The 21,243-nt window shown below is 41.7% G+C and overlaps 1 protein-coding gene across 1 annotated transcript in view; it reads right to left on the bottom strand.

Annotated features, from left to right (window-relative positions):
* The window catches only part of LOC122542626 (ras-related protein Rab-8B), a 74,010-nt gene that overhangs the window by 18,838 nt on the left and 33,929 nt on the right, over nucleotides 1-21,243 (bottom strand). Inside the window, exon 2 of the mRNA XM_043680605.1 lies at nucleotides 528-588. Coding sequence (XP_043536540.1) covers nucleotides 528-588 — 61 coding nt within the window. The remainder of the gene's footprint in view (nucleotides 1-527; nucleotides 589-21,243) is intronic.

The raw sequence follows: 21,243 nt of genomic DNA, 5'->3' as shown, positions 1-21,243 counted from the left end.
TCTCAGTGCACTACTGCAACACAAAAACCTTATGTTGGCAACAATTCCCCTCAGATCTGAATCTGTGATGGGACTCCTATCTCAATGAGCTTTCATGTAAGGGCTAGACCCAGCGTCACTTCATTTGACAAAGCAGCGGCACTCAAAAACCTTTTGTACTGTAACCTGGTATCATGTGACTTCTGACCCAGTCCAACACCGAAACCTCCACATCATAGATCCAGTGTAAAAGCTTTGTGCAGATAGCTTCCACAGACACTGGGCAGCTCAACTGGTCATTGCTATAGCCAATGCTTCAAACCTTCTGTTCAGTGATTTCTTTAAATATTTTATTTACAATACTTTTGTTTTTTTTTAAAACCAAAAATTGTCTTTAATTCTGTACAGCTGAAGTGAAGAATCACGTTTACTAAAATTACCTGAGCAATTTCGATGTTTTAGCTGTTTTTAATTCATGATTCTGATCAGTAAAAGCAGTGCTTGATTCAATAGACAAATTTAACGTAATGCAAATTACTAGTACTCACCATATCTGTAACTTGATTTTCTTCCCATCTAGCTCTACTGTTCGTATTTTGAAATCAATTCCTGTAAAAGAAAATATCAAATTAATTGGGCATGTAAAATACGCATCAACAAAAGGAGCCTTCAGTATAGGTTTTTAAAGTCCATTTCCACTCCTCTCCCCTGTTGGAAGTAGAATTGCTCCATGTGTAAACTTTAACAAAGACAACCTGGCAACTTGCTGTAACACATAAGAGAAACAGCGTGGAGATTTAAGTGAAAACCAAATTGCTCTACTGTCAATAACCAGCAATAATTAAGCATTCAAAATTATAATGATTGCTTACATCATAAAATGCTCTGTTAATCAGAGTCTGGATAAAGCACAGAATATCTTGGAGATTATGAAACTGTTACCTGAGATTGAAGGTGGCTGAAATGTGAGGTAATAACAAACAGTCAATAGCTTTCAAACTTCACAAGCAGTCAAATACGATTATTGGCAGACTATTCGTCCCTTCACTACGTGAGCACGCATAGCTCAGGCACTGTATTACACTATGAACATTTAAGGGAAGGATTCCTTTTCATGTGCTTCCTGTTTCTTGCTCCAACTAGACCATGTATCAATCCATCCAAGAGTGGTAGCAGCTTGCACACAAACTGGAAGATAGCCTTGCTGTCATATCTGTCATTATTGGCAGTAGGGGAGCTCTTATTCGGCGACCTGGTCAACATTTATCATTCAAATCAACAACATTGAAGATGGTTTGATCCATTGTTCCAATGCGGCATGTGAGAACTCATATGCAAGTTAATCAGCAACTTTGCCTCAAACTACAATAATGATCTAAGTGCTTAATTGGCTGTAAAGTCCTTTGGAACATAAAACATTACAGCGCAGTACAGGCCCTTCGGCCCTTGATGTTGCGCTGACCTGTCATACCAATCTGAAGCCCACCTAACCTACACTATTCGATGTACGTACATGATGTGTATAAGTAGGGTTAATGATAGGTGCTATTTCCCTAGGATGGGGGATTTCAAGACTGGGGAATACATTTTTAAGTGAGAGTAGAGAGATTTTTAAAAAAGGACATGAGCACGGTTTGCGTATGGAATGAACTTCCAGGGGAAGTGGCGGATGTGGGCCCAGTTGCAACATTTAGAAGTCACTTAGCTAAGTACATGAATAGGAAAGGTTTGGAGGGATATGGGGCAGGAGAAGCAGGTGGGACTAGTTTAGTTTGGCATTATATTTGGCATGGACTGGTTGAACCAAAGGGTCTGTTTCCTTGCTTTGTGACTCTGTATCTGAGGTGGTCAAGATTTAGATATAAATATATTGGCTTTGACTAATAGCAAGTTCAATTCAACAGTTTATAAATTTGATTTGTAGTCTTTGATCCAGGCACATATGTGGATGTCTTACCACTTACAGTTACACAACTTTAACGAAGTTGTGACAAGCTACAATCATTGCTGAGTCCCAGGATTTGCAGCTACCAAGTAATCAGTCTGTTTGACTCAACAGCTAATCCTTTAATTATATGTTGACTGAGGTTGGGTGCAAGAATTGCCATAGTTTCTGAACAGTTTTCAATGTAAGGAAAAAGAAGTGTTTCCAGAAAGCATGAAAACATACCTGCCTGAGTTACTGATAGCCACAGTGACATCCTCCACTAACATGGAATCAGATTTTCTTTACACGCAGATAACATCCAATTCTACTTCTCCACCACTTCAGTTGTGCAAACACAACTGTCCCGTCAGATTACTCAGGCTGCTACTGTTTGACCTCAAGATTATTACAGGTACTATAGAAATTCAGGTCTTTTCAGATTTGTGACCTTTCAATTGACACTTTCTCTTGCTCTGATCAGCAATGTCTTTTGAAGCTTTGTTCATATGCATCAGGGAATACCAAACTGTAAAGATGTGTGGCAGGGTCGATCCAGAGACCCAGATAACGTTCTGGGGTCCCAGGTTCAAATCCCACCATGGCGGATGGTGGAATTTGAATTCAATAAATATCTGGAATTAAGAGTCTAACGACTACTATAAATCAATTTCCAATTGTCAGAAAAAACAAATTGGTTCACTAACATCGTTTAGAAAAGGAAGTCTGCCATCCTTACCTAGTCTGGCCTATATGTGACTCCAGATCCATAGCAATGTGGTTGATTCTCAACTGCCCTCTGGGCAATTAGGGATGGGCAATAAATGTTGGCCTAGCCAGAGACGCCCTCATCCTGTTATTGAAGAAAGAAAAAAGAACACAGGCAGGAAAATCCCAGTCTTAGCCCTCCTCCATCCAGAATTAACTGGTCTCAACAATAACAGCATTGAAATATGGTGATGGGGAAGAGTAATTGGCAGGAACGCAAAAGATGACCATCAAAATGGTCACCTCTCCATGAACAATTGGATCATGTGACCTCATTCACCAGCAACAGGTATCCCTTAGCGAGAATGTGTCTGTGCTTGGGCAGCCAACATTATCGTCCACTCATATGCAGACACAAGCCCACTTCCGCGCTCACCAGCATACAGCCGCCTAACAGACAATTGTGCCGCCGAGACCTGGGATTGTAGGCTGCCAGTTGACTAGTGTGATCATTCATCTGTGGGTTCAAGCACAGCAGGAGCAGCAGTTCATCTTTAAATTAGCCCCTATGGGAACAGCACTGTTCAATTCGCTACTCTAAGTGTATCCTGCTCCTGCAAAGGAAAGCCAGCACATTCCTCCACTTTATTTATCACTACGAGTGCAAGGGTTACTCTGAAGGAAGGGAACACTCAATTAGCCACAAGCCCTCAAATGTGCAATGCCTCAAGTCTGTCCAGTTTGTCACTACAACTGTCACTACAACTACACTGGCAGTGCCATCTTTGTGATAGGCAGCTACTATCGCTACTCCATCGCTGAGCAGTGACATTACACTGTAATGTTATGCTTGTGCATGCATGCTTGTGGCGGCATTTCACAATAACTGGTAGAAGGGAAAGAAAGTAATCACATCAATTCAAGCAATAAGAAAAAGCATCACAGGTATCACAGAAGTGCAAGGTGTGTAGACAACTCAGCCAGGGGAAGCTTGAAACCCAAATTTTATTAAATAATCCCAGACTTACTAAACATTCAAGTATTTTCAACTTTTATTTTGGGAAGGGGGTTGGCTGGGGAAATGGGAACAACGGACAGTTGAGGAACCGAAGATCAGTTATGCAATAAAACAGGTTTGTGTTTGACAAGAGAGCTGAGGTGGTGCAAACTGATAAGAATAGATTTATATGGGAGTATCATAGAGGGCCAAAATATGGTGTTTTACATTATCACTGGCCTCATACTGTTCCACTGACTCTCAAAGATAAATGTCTGTGACAATAAATGAGTTAAATGGGAGCAACAGACAATACACGTGCTAATTACAGATAGAAGAGACAATTGATGAACTGTATTATTTCACTCATGACTACTCTTTGCATTTGTATTTTTCTGAAATATGATGTTAATCTCTTCCGTTTTGCCCTTTTCAGTTTTGAACATGAAATGGGGAGACACAATAATTCCTTTTTTTAAACATGACTGAGCTGATTTCAATAGAAGTGGCTCAGCAATAAATATAAATTCTGTACTGTTTCATTTGCTGATTAGGATAAACTCAAGAGCAACAGCAATTGTGTATGGTTTGAGCGTCCCAGTTCTGTCAAGTCATGCATATAACAACCATTTCAGGTCCAGGAATCCCACTCACGTATAGACCATTTGGGAACAACCCTAATGTCAAAGAAGTGTACTAAAGGAAGGTAGAGGTAGTGAGGTGGAGAGTTTTAAGTTGGGAATTCCAGAGTTCAAGACATGGGAGGTTAAAGGCATGGCTACCATAGGCAGAAAGAAAGAAATGTCAAAGCAAGAACTACTGAACACTGCTGGTCTGTGCATGGGGTGCCCTGTAGCATAGTGAGGCAATTTTCTTTAGCCTAAGTAGATTACATCATTTTGCTATGCAACTACTATACATAGTCTTAACACATCTCAAAGTTCAAACCTTCTGTCTTGGTCTATCCCACAATGTCAGCTGACCCGAACTTGCAATTGCAGCTCATCTCAATACTTTTTTGCCAAAGTTAAAACCAAGAGGCTTTTATCCCACTAGTTTCAGCTGGTCTCAAGGTACTGGAGATGAAACATCAATGCAAACATGCATTGCAGCCTCTGGTCTTCCCTTTCACCTAATATTTTATATTTTCAGGCTATTTAAAGGAAAGCTCAAAATTAGGAGCTTCTGACTGGTAGAAAGATCTTAAATAATGAAATCATGCATAGACTTTAACACTGCACCACACAAATTGTGAAAAGATTAGTATTTGACATTACACAGCAGTAATTCAATGAAGTCACCCACATCAAGTTAAAAATCTGTTCTATTGCCATTGAATATATTTCAAGATAATGGCCATTCTCCTTACACTGCAGACATTCTTTATATTGTTGACAAGCTATTTCACAGCATTCCCACACTGCTGATTACCAAAACCAGTGCAAGTCACAAAGGTCGAGTACAATGATTTACAGATTTGACTGAAACTGCACAAAGGACAAGATGCAGAAAACTATTTCTGTTACGAATGCTTACAAAGAAACTGTTAGAACAAGTCCCCAGAAAACTCATGACAGTCAGCTGTTCTGCTATGAGAAGCCACTGTGTTCTCAATTCTCAACATTTTCACAACCCAAAATGATCAGCTGTAGTATGTCATTGCAAGCGTGCCACATCATTTCCCTCAGAGGGGTCGCAACCACCTTCCTGCTGCTTCAGTTGGACGTTTCTTCCCCCATTGTGAAACATCCTACTTCCATACGTGCAGCACAAAATACAAATCATCATCTTTTGGGCTTTTGTTTGAACCACAGGGAAGAGTTGTCATAGAAATTACTTTGGTAATAGAAATGCATCAAATCGTGTCACAAGTTATTGTGAAATGAAGAACAAAGTTTAAGATGGGGTAAGCCTTCTCAAGTAAGGAAAATCCATTTGCTCAATACTTTGGTGCCTTACAGCAATGCATTTATACAGTGAGTTTTGTCACAACAGGATGCTCCAAAATATCCCATCACCAATTAATTCTTTTTGAGATGAGCTACTGTTCTAATGCAGTATTGAATTGAATTGAATTTATTGTCACGTGTATCGAGGCACAGTGAAAAGTTTTGTCTTGCGAGCAATACAGGCAGATCACAGAGTAAAATAGCATAGATAATAAATTACAGATAAACAGCGGCAAAAACAAAAACACAGGTACAGGTGAATGGTAAGAGTTTGAGAGTCCATTCAGTATTCTAACAACGGTAGGGTAGAAATTGTTTCGAAAGCAGCTGGTGTGTGTGTTCAGGCATCTGTACCTTCTCCCCGATGGTAAAGGTTATAGAAAAACACTGCCAGGGTGAGATGGATCTTTGAGAATGCTGGTGGCCTTTCCTTGACAACGGGCCTGGTAGATGGAAGCTAGAGATGGGAGGTTGGCCTGTGTGATTGTCCGGGCCAAGTTCACCACTCTCTGCAACCGTCTCCGATCTTGAATGATACAGTTGCCATACCAGGTAGTGATACATCCAGACAGAATGCTCTTGATGACGCATCTATAAAAGTTGGCAAGGGAATTCGCCGTCATGCCAAATTTCCTTAGCTGCTTGAGGAAGAGGAGACATTGTTGGGCCTTTGTGACCAGTGCGTCCACATGAAGAGTCCAAGAAAGCTTGCTGTTGATGACCACTCCCAAAAGCTTGACACTCTCCACTTGTTCCACCTCTGTGCTGTTAATGTGTAGGGGAGCATGAGTAACACCCCACCGAATGTCAATGAGTTCCTTGGTTTTGCCAGCATTGAGAGCTAGGTTGTTCTCAGTGCGCCATTTTTCCAGGTCTTCCACCTCCCGTCTGTAGTCTGTTTCGTCACCATCTGTGATTCGGCTGACTATGGTCATGTCATCAGCAACATTGTAAATGGCATTAGTCTGGTATTTGGCAATGCAAGGAAACCAAAGATAAGATTTTTCAAACTAAAATCATTGGTTACAACTCAGTTGAAATATCGTGGCTAGTTCTGCACACTAGACTTGGGTCTTAAAATGTCAAAGTCTTCCAGAGGGTTTGGAGAAGACAGACTGAAATGATATCAGGAACAAGGGACTTCAAGTGACTGGATGGAACAAATGCTGACCTAGCCAGTGTCCTTCATGTCCCTTGAACTAATATTTTTTTAAAAAGGAGAAAAGCCCAGGGACCTCTCCTTGCATCCAAGTAGAATAAGGGAACAAGGATTGTACATTGCCCCTGATTTTTGTACTTATGAATACTGCCCCATACAGAGATGCTATTTTAAAGACTTGACATACGAACATTTCCTATACTTCCAAACAGTTGCTTTACATGCTTTTGGGGAGACAATGCCCCAGAAGTATTAATCCAGAAATTCAGCTAATGGTCTGGGGAGCTGGGATCAAAATGCCGCCATGGCAGATAGTAGAATATGAATTCAATAGAGAGTCTGGAGTTAAGGGTATAATGATGACCATGAAACTGTTGCCGATTATTGGAAAAACCCATCCAGTTCAATAATGTCCTTAGAGAAGGAGATCTGCCATCCTTACCTGGTCTGGCCTACATGTGACTCCAGATCCACAGTGATGTTGTTGACATCCAGAGAAGACACCCACGTCCCATGAGTGAATTAAAAAGAAAGTCTTTCATTGTGTTCCAACTTGCGAGTGGGCTTCACAAATGAACCCAGGGACTGGCTGTAAGGAGGAATGGCTTCCTATGGAGAATTATCATTACACTACAGAATACGCAGTTAAAGTAATTGGGAAAGGATTCAGAGGCAAGATGAAGAAAGCTTTTCGCTTTGAAAAGATATAACTGCAGCAAGTGCATGCAGTGCCTGAAAGGGAAAGGTTCAAGATAGACATTCAAAAATTATCACTTGGAGGAAAATAGGCAGAAGTGAGAGAGTAATTAGCTATCTCTTTCAAAGAACTGGCAGACACAATGGACCAAAAGGCCACCTTCTGTGCCATATCACCCTTAAATTCTCTGAAATTAGACCCCTATGATTACTAACCGATTCAAAGTTAAGAAACTGAAAACGATTTGTCTCACATTAAACATCACCCACATCTTTAAGTGAAGCCTAAGTAAAATATCCAAGGAGATTCTTCCTTACCTGGCTAGGATGGAATATCTTTTTCCATTGGTTTAAGCCGTGAAAAGTATTTTATCTGCACTCAATCCACCAGTTTTCACAAACCAAACTCTTATTTGCTGGATTATGAGCCCAGGCCTGTGGATCACCTGCCACTAAATAATTTCGAAAGAGTGTAGAAAGAGAACATTGTCAAGTTGGCTAAGTTCACAGGCACCTGGTAGATGAATTTCAATGCAAAGAAATGTAAGGCAATGCATTTTGGTAGAAGGAACACGGAGACAATACATGCTCAAGTGGTACAACTCTGAGGGGAGTAAAGGAGCACAGGATTTACATGCACAAATCTTCCAGCTCAGCGGGCAAACCTACATCCGCATGCACGATGCTCTGAAGATGGCCAGGCAAGTTTAAACAGTTGTTAATAAAGCCTCATGGGATTCTTGGGTTTATAAATAGAGGCCTAGAGTATAAAAACAAGGAAATGATGCTACACTTCTACAAATCATTGGTCAGACTACATTTGGAGTAATGTGTTCAGTTCTGGGCCTCTTATTTAAGGAGGGATATTAAAGCCCTGGAAAGAGTTCAAAAGAGATTTACTAGAATGATACCACGAATCAGGGATTTTTGATACAAGGAAAGGTTAGAGACATCAGGCTTCAGACTGTCAGAGAGAGAGAGAGAGAGAGTGAGCGCAAGCTCGGAGCGAGATGAGGAGAACCATCTTTACTCAGTCGTTATGGTTTGCAATGCACTGCCTGGGAGAGTTGTGGACAGTGATTCCTTATGAGATTTCAAAAGAGAGCTGGATACATATTTAAAAGTTATGAATTTAAAAGGGCTACAGCGATAGGGTTGGAGAACAGGACAATTTGGTTGGCTTTTTTGAACGTCAGTACAGATACAATAGGTCAAATGGTCTACTTCTGTACTGTAAAATTCTACAATTGTAAGATTTGAAAAAATGGATTCAGAGATGAGGGACTTCAAATGCATCGTGGGACTGGAGGTGCTGAGGTTGCTTTTCTCAGAAATGAGAAAGTTAGGCGGAGGAGTTTTGATAGATTTTACTAACAACCTACAGACAAACAAGCAATTTCTGGGCTGTGAGAAAGCTGCTGAACTGCGGATCTGATTGCCATTCTTACATACAGCCAGCTTGGACATGGACAGACCTCCTCCAGAGTATTACTAATTCTAGCAAATTATAGTCAGGCCCACTATATGCAATTCCATTTCATGCAAAAGTCACCAAAGATTAAGATGACCAGGCAACCATAACCCAACTCTTCCTCTGCTCTACCTTAGCACATTTTCCAAACCCCAAACTCAGGTGCTTGCCACATTGATTGATATGTTTCTATTGTATACACCATTGTTCTGAACTACTCTGATAACTTAATGGAATAATTCAATAATATGAGCCTTACCCACTAGCAACGAGAAAGGACGTACAAATATTATGCAGAGCTCCCAAACAACAATTCTACAGTCGTATTTCAGCTAACTCTACACTTAGAAATACTGGATAAATACTTCCAAATAAAAAACTGCAAATCAGGAGAACAGGGAAACATTACCAAATGTTGGCAGCCATCAAACGGACGAAGCCAGATTCTGCTAGATACTCCAATGAAGAACAAAGAATAATCTCCTTCCTATTTACCTACAAATGGCTCCGCACAACCTAATGTAAACCCAGAGGTCATTTCCAAGCCTAACTGAAGTAGCTCTTTCCTCCTCCTCCCTCCAAATACAGGGACACTTGTGCTGTACTTATACCAATAAATCACAGTCCACTGTCCTCAGTCTGCTGAAATTCCAATTCTACACACTGTAATATTACATTTGCAATCAGAACACGAAATGGAAGGAATAGGAGAACATATTCTGGAAGTACTTCAGAACTATTTTATTGACTGTTGTGCCAACAACGTAATCTGCTTTTGCTGTACTGAGATGTTTGGGTCCAGTTATAGAAGCAGCTGAATTGGTTAGTATACTTTCACTTTAATGGATGGCCACAAAGCGAAACAGGAAAATCTCAACTTTTGCTCTAAACTTGAACAATCAAATTCGAAAAACCATCTGTACAAGTTGCAATAGCTAGGATCAAACATGTTAATTACAACTAGTACACATTTGAAATTCCTGGCAAGAAATGATGAAATTACTTAAGTGCAATGTCTCAATGAGTCAAAAGCTTGGCACATGACTGCTCTTCTATGAATCCCAATAAGCCTATAAATGTGGTCTACATTATTCAAAATACTACATTGGGGCATTCATTATATGACTTGCTGATTTTCATATTCAAATACTGAATTTAAAAAATACAGTAAAACAAGTGTATGCCAGAGGAAGTGGCGGAGGCTGGTACAATTGCAACATTTAAGTGGCATTTGGATGGGTATATGAATAGGAAGGGTTTGGAGGGATATGGGCCGGGTGCTGGCAGGTGGGACTAGATTGGGTTGGGATATCTGGTCGGCATGGACATGTTGGACCAAAGGGTCTGTTTCCATGCTGTACATCTCTATTACACTAGGACTCTAAAATAAGTCTTTATTCCATTTGTTCATCATTCACTATGCATTAACCTTGAGAGTGATCTTGCAAAACCTGGCAGTTAGCACCATGTGAAAGTTGAAGGCAGCCATTCTCATCCTTGATGTGGAGGGCTGTTGCTGGACTGGGGTGGCTAAGTTAAAAATCACACAACACTAGGTTACAGTCCAACAGGTTTATTTGGAAGCACTTCCCAATAAATCTATTGGACTATAACCTGGTGTTATGTGATTTTTAACAATCTCATCCTTGTGCTGGCTGAGAGAATGCTTAGGTATTGAACCATTCCAATGTTATCCTTGGCTTTCAGAGTGATGGACAAGCCACTCTTTTGTAATATTCATTTTCTGTATCATGCCAGAACTTTGCACTTGCTATACCAACTTCATCTTCCCTCTGATCAACAAAACTTAACTTTGTCACAGCTTTGCCACAGTCTTTCTAAGTTACTTCACAAAGAACACCATTCTGCTCCCACCGATCTTCGGAGTTACATAACCACAAGGTAGAAGAAGCTGGTTTCCTTACGCCACAGAACCATCTCTTTTCAGATGGATTTCAGCATTATTTTTCTCGTGAACCCTGACAAAGGTTCTGCTAACCTGTATGGACCACCACAGATCAGTCAATCATCGATATTGTTCTACGGCTTTTGCTATTCTAGCAGCAGGAACAGTGGATAACTTTGACACAAATTGCACTTCAGGTCATTAGCGTTTAACACAAAGTACCCTGTATTTCAGCCATCTAAGAGTTATCAACTCAAGTCATTAGAATCTAGTCCTAGGCTCTCAATGAACCACACCAGCACACAATAAAACAGAGTGAGAAACATGACTTAACTTATTTGATGCTGCTCCAATCAAAACATTATATCTTCATGACTGCCAGATTAGAATTTACATGTATACATCTGATGATCAATTCTGATTCAGTATTCAATACACATTTCAGTGAAATATGTTTGATGACTTTATTTGGATGGGACTTTTGAACTGAACATGAGTGGTTCAGTGGTTAGCACTGCTGCCTCACAGCACCAGGTTCCCAGGTTCGATTGCAGCCTTGGGTGACTGTCAGTGTGGAGTTTGCACATTCTCCCTGTGTCTGCGTGGATTTCCTCCAGGTGCTCTGGTTTCCTCCCACAGTCCAAAGATGTGCAGGTCAGGTGAACTGGCCATGCTAAATTGCCCATAGTGCTAGGTCAATTAGTCAGAGGGAAATGGGTCTGGGTGGGTTACTCTTCGGAGGGTCAGTGTGGACTGGTTGGGCCGAAGGGACTGTTTCCACACTGTAGGGAATCTAATCTAAAAAAAAAAGCCCAGGAGTAATGACATCCATTCACAAAGTAAAATGTTATTACTACTGAACGCTTAATCTGCTTAGTGTGAATTTATGACTTTTCCTGAAGCTGACACTCACTGTGGTTTAACTTTCGACAGATAGCAAAATCTGGTAAAAAGTAAACCTGGTTAACGTAACTTGGATGAAATATTAATTTACAGAGTACAAAGCTAAATTGGCTAACAGGATATAATATGACAGCAGAGGTGCAGGAAGTGGTAGAATGTCAATTTGACTCAGGACATAAATGCATCTCACCACTTCCTGTAAATGCAGCTTATAGCTGTATTATATTTCCAACTCTTACCCTCTGCAAATCTCTCAAAAGCCCATCCCACATTACTGTGAGTAATTCAGTCTATTTTTAGACAAAAGCTTGTTACTGAAAGATTTTGCAGATAAAATTGTGAAAACTTTCCAACAGCAATTTTAAAGCGAGGTTTGTTCACTGTGAATAATCGAGATCTGATTTCCGAAATTAAGCTAGTACGTCGCTGATGCCTTGATACAAGTTGTTCCTTTCAGGTGGCTAAAATCTGTGGCAATCATATTCCTCTCCTTTAGGTTTTCTTTTAGGATCTAACTTGAGTTTTGGAATTCTGGCTGGCTCTGCTGGTATCACCTATGCCAATCCTCCTATCCCTCTCACAGAACTTTGCAGACACATAAATCAAAAAGAGAGACTTCTACCCTCGCTCTGAGCAGAATTTCGGTGGAGAGGTAACACCTATTCTAAGAAGTCCTGACGAACCTATTCCAACAGTCACTGCATCAGAGGTCAGATCAGTTTTCCTTTGTGGGAATCCAAGGAAAGTGATGGGACCAGACAGAGTACCAGGCTGTGCACTCAGAGCACGCACAGATCAACTGGCAGAGGTCTTCTTGGACATCTCCAACCTCTCCCTGCAGCAGGCCACTGTCCCTGCCTGTTTCAAGATGCCAATATCATCCCTGTGCCTAAGGCGGCTCATGCAGCATGTCTCAATGACTACCACCCAGTGAGCCTAACTTCGATGGTCATGAAGTGCTTTGAAAGACTGGTCATGGCATTATTCAACTCCAACCTCCCCACGACTCTTGACCTACTTCAATTTGCCTGTCGGACCAACCGATCCATGTCAGATGCCATATCACTTGCCCTTCACTCCTCCCTAGAACATCTTGATACCAAGAACAGCTGCGTAAGAATCCTACTCATTGACTACAGTTCAGCCTTCAACACTATTATCCCCTCGAGAGTGATTACTGAACTTAGTGACCTTGGACTAAGCCCCACTCTCTGCAACTGGATCCTCTGTGGCCTGTGGGTCAGGAAACTATCAGAGAAGACTGGGGACAGTATTTCACCCTCACTACACTCAACATTGGAGCCCCCCGGGGATGTGTACTCAGCCCCCTACTGTACTCACTGTATACCCACGAGTGCGTCACCAAATACCAGACTAATGCCATTTACACGTTCGCTGATGACACCACCATAGTCGGTTGAATTTCAGATGGCGATGAAACAGACTACAAATGGGAGGTGGAAGACCTAGAAAAATGCGCACTGAGAACCTAGCTCTCAATGCCAGCAAAACCAAGGAACTCATTATTGACATTCGGCGGGATGTTACTCATGCCCCCCCCTACATAGTAACAGTACAGAGGTGGAACGAGTGGAGAGTGTCAAGCTCCTGAGAGTGGTCATCCACAACAAGCTTTCTTGGACTCATGTGGATGCACTGGTTACAAAGGCCCAACAATGTCTCTTCTTCCTCAGGCAGCTGAGGAAATTTGGCATGACGCGAATGCCTTTGCCAACTTTTCTACAACCTCTACCATCGGGGAGAAGGTACAGAAGCCTGAACACACACACCAGCCGGTTTCAAAACAGTTTCTTCCCTACTGTTGTTAGAACATTGAATGGACTCTCAAACTCTTACCATTCGCCTGTACCTGTGTTTTGGTTTTTGCCGCTGTTTACCGATTATTTACTTATCTATTCTATTGAATTATGTGATCTGCCTGTATTGCTCTCAAGACAAAGCTTTTCACTGTGCCTCGGTACACGTGACAATAAATTCAATTCAAGAGAGAAGGGAAAAAGCAGAAGAAAAACATGAAATGTAACTCAAAGCAGTTGTGAAGACAGACTGATCCTTAGCTCTTATAAGATCATAGCAGGTATAGGCCATTCCACTCTTCCAACCTGCTCCACCACTCAAATCAGTTTGGGGTCTTAATTCAATTTTCCAGCCTGTCTCTAGATTCCCTGCGGATGAATCTGTCATACATGGCTGTGAATATACCAAATCTTTTGGTATCTTTAACATCAACTTCATAAGGCATGCAAGGACAATACTGAGAAACTGTAGCTCGGGTGCTCGTTGTTGTGGTTCTGTTCGCCAAGCTGGGAATTTGTATACAAAGTTATACAGGAAAACCACGCACACAGACCAAGTCCTAAACTACGAAAGCAACCACCCCAACACACACAAAAGAAGTTGCATCAAGACACTGTTCAAAAGGGGCACAACACACTGCAGTACACCAGAACCGCAAAAAGAGGAAGAAGAACACCTCTACAATGTATTCGCCAAAAACGGATACCCCCGTAATTTTATCAACAGATGCCTAAGGGAAAGACAACGGATGAGGACATGCCACAACCCAAAGGACTAGCCACACTACCATACATCAAAAACATTTCTGAACTGAAAGCCAGACTACTGCGACCACTAGGACTCATAACAGCACACAAACCAACAGCCACTCTCAGACAACAACTCACCAGAACGAAGGACCCGATACACAGCATGAGCAAAACCAATGTAGTGTACAAAATCCCATGCAAGGACTGCACAAAACACTACATAGGACAAACAGGAAGACAGCTAACGATCCGCATCCATGAACACCAACTAGCCACGAAATGACATGACCAGCTGTCCTTAGTAGCCACACATTCAGATGACAAGCAACATGAGTTCGACTGGGACAACACTACTATTATAGGACAAGCCAAACAGAACAGCCAGGGAATTCCTAGAGGCATGGCACTCATCCACAGATTCAATCAATAAGCACGTTGACCTGAACCCAATATACCGGCCACTGCAGCAGACAGCTGGAACTGACAACCGGCAGCGGCAGGTACAAATCACTATAAATGCCAGAGGAAACATCACAGATGCGTTTCACAGGAGGCTCCCAAGCACTGAGGATGTCACCTAGACAGGGGACGAAACGTCTGCAACACAAATTCCCAGCTCGGCGAACAGAACCGCAACAAATTCAAAAACAGCCTAAAAATGTCAAGTGCTCCTCCTAAACCTAATTTGCACTCTTTCCTATGATAAATGCAAATAATATTGCAAATCTAATAATTTATACCTCGGAACATATTTGATAAGCTACAAATTTACACTGCCACAGAATTTGCACCAGGGTTCTTAAAGGTGAAACACGCTAAAACAGAAATTGGAGAAACTCTGGCAACATATATGGAGAGAAAGCAGAATTCAAGGGGGTGGGGATGAGTGGATAAGTGCTGAGGGAGCCTAGAGAGAAAGAGAAAAAATGGTAGGCAGACAAAGGGATTGAGATAGTAAGCCAGGGAAGGAAAGCAGCAAAATAGGTGATATGCGATCAATGAGTCGGCAAAAATGGGTGAAATGCTCAAAGCAACCCATGTCATGACAGGAATTTGGTTGTGGGGTAGTTAATAGACATGGAAGGAGATAGTAATGCAATAAAACTACTGAACTCAATATTGAGTCATGAAGGCTGTAAGATCCCAGGAAGAAGATGAGGTGCTGCTCTTCTAGCTTGCATTGTGACTCTTTGGACCACTGCAGCAGGCCTGAGACAGAGATGTTGGCCAGGGAATACAGTGATCTGTTGAAGTGGCAGGCAACAGGAAGCCTGGGGTCTTTTGTAGATACAGAGCGCAAGTGTTCTGCAAAGTGATCACTCAGATGAAACACAATGTCTATTTCCCACCCCTATCCCCGGTATAATTGGTTCGTGGACTAGTGACCAGTTTTCTTCTGCCTGCCAAGAACGATGTGATCAATTCTTAGGCAGCTGAACAGCTTGGATCTATGAACAAAATACAAAGATCTCTACCAGCCCGGGTGCTCTCCCTGTGCTCTGCAGTTAAAGCCACTTCAAGTTTCAAGAAAACCAGTTTATCTTCCCTCCAGAAGTTGTTGTAAGTTTTTACTTTTAATTAATAAGTCAGGGACCTTTTATTAGTGATCCAGCCACCATGTGCCTCTTCAAAAAATCCAGAGAAGGAAAATCAGTAGCAGCATTTTGACCAGCACAAGGACCAGCTCAGCAGATCCTGTCAATAGAGACTACTGAACCATTTTTCCTCCAACTACAACATCTATGTTTGCGTGTACATGCATTTATAAGGGAATTAGAGTTTTAATTAGTCATTATATGCTGAGTGTTTGTAAGTGTTTACTTGTAGCCACAGTCTAATTACTTGTAACAAAGTAATTTTCATTCAGTTCAGAAACCTGGCCCATGCTTCGTCAACCTGGGTCTTTAAGGCAGGCAAATGGACGAATTCTGCTTACTCTTTAAAATCATTAACTTTTGCAACGATTCCAGAGATAGCAAGGCTTGACTTCCAGCACGCACTGAGGTTCGACAGGGAACGCACGATCAACCGTGTAAGATGTAACGCAGGGCTGACATTAGGAGACCCTTTATATTGGATCAACAAATGAGATCGGATTTCAGGCAGAATAGAATATGGAACAGTATAGCACAGTAACGGTCCTTCGGCCCGCGATGTTGTGTGGGCCTTTTATCCTACCCTAAGATAAAATTAACCCACATACCCTTCATTTTATTATCATCCATGCGACTATCCAAGAGTCGCTTAAATGTCCCTAATGCATCTGACTCTATTACCACAGCTGGCAGTGCATTCCACATACCCACCACTGTGTGTAAAGAACCTACCTCTGACATCTCCCCTAAACCTTCTTGCAATCACCTTAAAATTATGCCCCTCAGCAATTTCCACTCGGGGGAAAAAGTTTCTGGTTACCCACTCTATCTATCCCTCTCATCATCTTGTACACCTCTATAAAGTTGCCTCTCATCCTTCTTCGCTCCAATGAGAAAGCCTTAGCTCCTTCAGCTTTCTTCATAAGACATGCCTTCCAGTCCAGGTAGCTTCCCAGTAAATCTCTGCACCCTCTCTAAAGCTTCTACATCATTCCTATAATGAGGTCACCAAAACTGAACACAATATTCCAAGGGTGGTCTAACGATGACTTTATCGAGCTGCAGCATAACCTCACGGGTCTTAAACTCAATCCCCCTGATAATGAAAGCCAACACACCACATGCCTTCTTAACAACCCTATCAACTTAAGTGGCAACTTTGAGGGATCTATGGACATAGACCCCAAGATCCCTCTGCTCCTCCACGCTGCCAAAAATCCTCTCTTTAACCCTGTAATCTGCATTCAAATTCAAACTTCCAAAATGAATCACTTCACACTTTTCCAGGTTGAACTCCACTTGCCACTTCTCAGCCCAACTCTGCATCCTGTCAATGTCCTGCTGCAACTGAGAACGGCCCTCCACACTATTCACAACTCCACCAACCTTCGTGTCATCAGCAAACTTACTTAATCCACCCTTTCACTTTCTCGTCCAAGTCATTTATAAAAATCACAAGAGCAGGGATCTAAGGACAGATCCCTGTGGAACACCACCAGTCACCAAACTCCAGGCTGAATATTTTCCAACTACTACCACCCTTTGTCTTCTATGATCCAGCCAATTCTGTATCCACACAGCCAAATTTCCCTGTATCCCATGCTTCCTTACTTTCTGAATGAGCCTATCATGGGAAGCCTTATCAAACACCTTGGAAAATCCATGTACACCTCATCCGCTGCTCTACCTTCATCAATGTGTTTTGTCACATCCTCAAAGATTCAATAAGGCTTGTGAGGTATGTCTTGTCCCTCAGAAAACCATGCTGACTATCTCTAATCAAATTATACTTTCCCAAATAGTAGAGACAAATCCCCCAACAATCTCATGCAGCAAAAGAAGGGGCACAGGATAATTCTGATGATGAACTAAGGTAATCTGGGTTTCCTGGCTTCAGTGATGCCATGGCATTTTGTCAAGTCACAGCAGCAGGCTGTATATTTGGCCTGTGTGTAGAGGCAGCAGTACAGTTCCTGATTAGTGAAATGAACAGACAACTTTCGATTGTATACAATTCATAATGTGCTGCTTTCAAATTGGAATTACAGAGACCCTGGCGACAAGGTCATTCCAGTTGATTTTTGGCACTGTAGATTTCGCCCTGCATAGTAAATAGGGCTGATTCAACACCACAATGCTTTGAACACAGAGGCCTCTTCTAAAAGCTACTAATACAGATGAGATATGAATTAGTCAATTAAGCACTCTTCATAAAAATCATTTTCTAAGATGATCAGAGTGCACTACATATAAAAGGTATGAGGAAAGTACAATAGTTGGAAATCCTTATGGATAATCTGTATGTATTAAGCTTATAACATGATAGAGAATCCTTGCTGTCAAAATGAGTTAGGCCTAACCACCACCGTGTCATGGGTTTCTTCCAACTACTTTGAAAATCCAATACCTGGACTTCTCTATTCTCATAAATACCTAGTCAATCTCCCAACGTTTTACCCTCCATAGAGTCAAGATCTGTCAAAACTTGCCAATGTCTTAACTTTCTTCCTAATAACATTGTGGACACGTGTATCCTCCACAGACATGAGCAGCTCAAGGCAGCAGCTCATAAGCCTTCATCATTCAAGGTCAATTAGGAAAGGGCAATAAAAGCTGGCCTCGTCAGCAATGTCCACAGTGCAAAAATTAAACAATGATACTGGCATTTTAACGTAGTAAAGTAGCAATTGTCAGGTCTTACTATTAAATATTTCAACAACCAGAGTCTGTGACAGAGCTCATGGTCATGCTTTCCAAACAGCAGCCCCATAAACCACATCTCCTGCAAGTAAATATTATTTTTCTCTTCAGGCTACATGTGTACTTACTGGTGCCATTTCAGAAGTTTAAACAGACATGTAAAAGCCCAATTAACAACCTGCTACAAGGATTGGTGCTGGGTCCACTGCTTTTTGACATTTATATAAATGATTTGGATGTGAACATTGGAGATATGGTTAGTAAGTTTGCATGTGACACCAAAATTGGTGGCGTAGTGGACAACCAAGAAAGTTACCTCGGAGTACAAACAGGACCTTGATCGGATGGGCCGGTGGGCTGAAAGAGTGGCAGATGGGAATTTAATTTAGATAAGTGCAAGGTGCTGCATTTTAGAAAGGCAAATCAGAGCAGAACCTATACACTTAATGTTAAGGTCTTGGGAAGTATTGCCAAACAAAGAGACCTTGGAGTGTAGGCTCATGCTTCCTTGAGTGGAGAATCGCAGGCAGACAGGATGGTGAAGGCAGTGTTTGGTATGCTTGACTTTACTGGTCAGTGCATTGAGTATAGGAGTTGGGAGGTCAAGTTGCACCTCCATCGGACATTGGTTTGGCCACTTTTGAAATACTGCTTGCAATTCTTTTCTCCCTGCTATAGGAAGGATGTTGTGATTCAGAAAAGATTTAGAAGCATATTGCCAGAGTTGGAGAGTTTGAGCTATAGAGAGAGGTTGTTTTCCCTAGAATGTCAGAGGCTGAGGGGTGACCTTATTGAAATTTATAAAATCATGAGGGGTACAGATAGAGTGAACAGACAAGGTCTTTTCCCTGGGTTGTGAGAGTCCAAAACTAGAGGGCATAGGTTTAAGGTGACAGGGCAAAGATTTAAAAGGGACCTAAGGGATAACTTTTTCACAGGATGGTGAGTGTATGGAATGAGCTGCCAGAGGAGATGAAGACTGGTGCAATTAAAACATTTAAAAGACATCTGGTTGGGTATATGAATAGGAAGGATTTAGAGGGATATGGGCCAAATGGGACTAGATTAATTTAAGATATCTAGTCGGCATGGACGAGTTGGACCGAAGGGTCTGTTTCCATGTGGTACACCTCTGACTCCAAAAGCTCAAAAACAATAGAAATAATACAAGGATAGTTTGCGCATGTATGGAAGCTGTAATTCAGTTGTGTTTCTGAATGGAATTTGACTATTCTGCAGTATTAATCAAGTTGCTCAGCAGCAAAGAATGCAAAATAGGTTAAAGGTTTCAAGTGTAAAGGCAATTAGAGGAATATGTACTAAGTGTATTTGGAGGACATGCATGTCTCATTATCAACTCTGTGCACCAAAGAGAGTTACACAAACAGAACCTAATAAACAGGGCAACCCCGGTATCCACAGAATAGTGTTCCGTAGTTTCAGTTACCTACAGTTTACCGCAGCCCAAACATATTACAGAGAAACCTCTGTTATCCGGCATTTGATTATCCAAATATCAGATCACCCGGCAAGATTGTAAGTTCCGATGCTTGGCTAAACTATGTTATCCAGCATTTGATTATCTGGAATTCAATTAACTGAACAAAATATCACCCGCCCCCATCATTTGGATAATCGAGGTTCCTGTGTATAAGGAACCTTCCAGAATTAGGGACCGGGGGGGCTGCCATTTAAATTAAAGAATTCACCCCTATCCACGGTAGGTCTTGGAATGGAGCCCCTGTGGATATTGGGGGGGGGGGTCTACTGTGCAAGGTATTTAGCAGAGCATATTCTAAGTAAGACAATTTAAACTATCAGCTACATATGGCACTGCTTGCACACTGTGTCTGTGGATAGCTCAGGCTCAGAAACTATTTGTTTGTCAAACCACATCAGCAAAGTAGGAGTGGAGAAGGTAGACTGAACACATTCCTGATAAAGGGTATATGCCCAAAACATCAACTCTCCTACTCCTCTGAAGTTGCCTGACCTGCTGTGCTTTTCCAGTGCCACACTTTTCAACTCTGGCTGTCCAGCATCCGCAGTCTTCACTTTCTCTCATACTGTGAACACAGTCAAATTACCCTGATTCATACTCGTCAGCATTATAAAAAAACTTCCAGCTACACAAGAGCCAGATGAGGGTAGGATCAGGCTCATAGTGATGTCCTCCACACTGCAGCAGGTCAAGGGTCCTCCATAAATAACATCTACTTGGATAACATGCTGGACAGTCTGTGAATCGTACCCTAAGATAGGGAAAAGCTGAGAAGAAGTAAAACCCAAAACATTTTCAAACAAGGACAAATTTGCCAATAGAAAGTACAATGCATGTTCCGCACTAATGTTCACTGATACAATGTATAGTATTGCCAACAGCAACTGTAGATGCACATCTTCATAGACACAGATGCAACTAATTCTGCCTAACTATGCTGCCTACACTTGTGAACCAATAAAATCTAATTTGAGGCTGAAAAATTAGTTTTGCTCATTCCCTGTGCCCACATTTTAATATCTCCCATTACCTTAATGTGAATAAGGTAAAAACAATAACTGCAGATGCTGGAAACCAGATTCTGGATCAGTGGTGCTGGAAGAGCACAGCAATTCAGGCAGCATCCAAGGAGCTTCGAAATCGACGTTTCGGGCAAAAGCCCTTCATCAGGAATAAAGGCAGTGAGCC

This window comes from Chiloscyllium plagiosum, chromosome 40, assembly GCF_004010195.1.
Source record: "Chiloscyllium plagiosum isolate BGI_BamShark_2017 chromosome 40, ASM401019v2, whole genome shotgun sequence".
Classification (NCBI taxonomy): domain Eukaryota; kingdom Metazoa; phylum Chordata; class Chondrichthyes; order Orectolobiformes; family Hemiscylliidae; genus Chiloscyllium; species Chiloscyllium plagiosum.
Note: the sequence above shows the minus strand (reverse complement) of the source record. Positions and strands in the feature narration are given on the sequence as shown.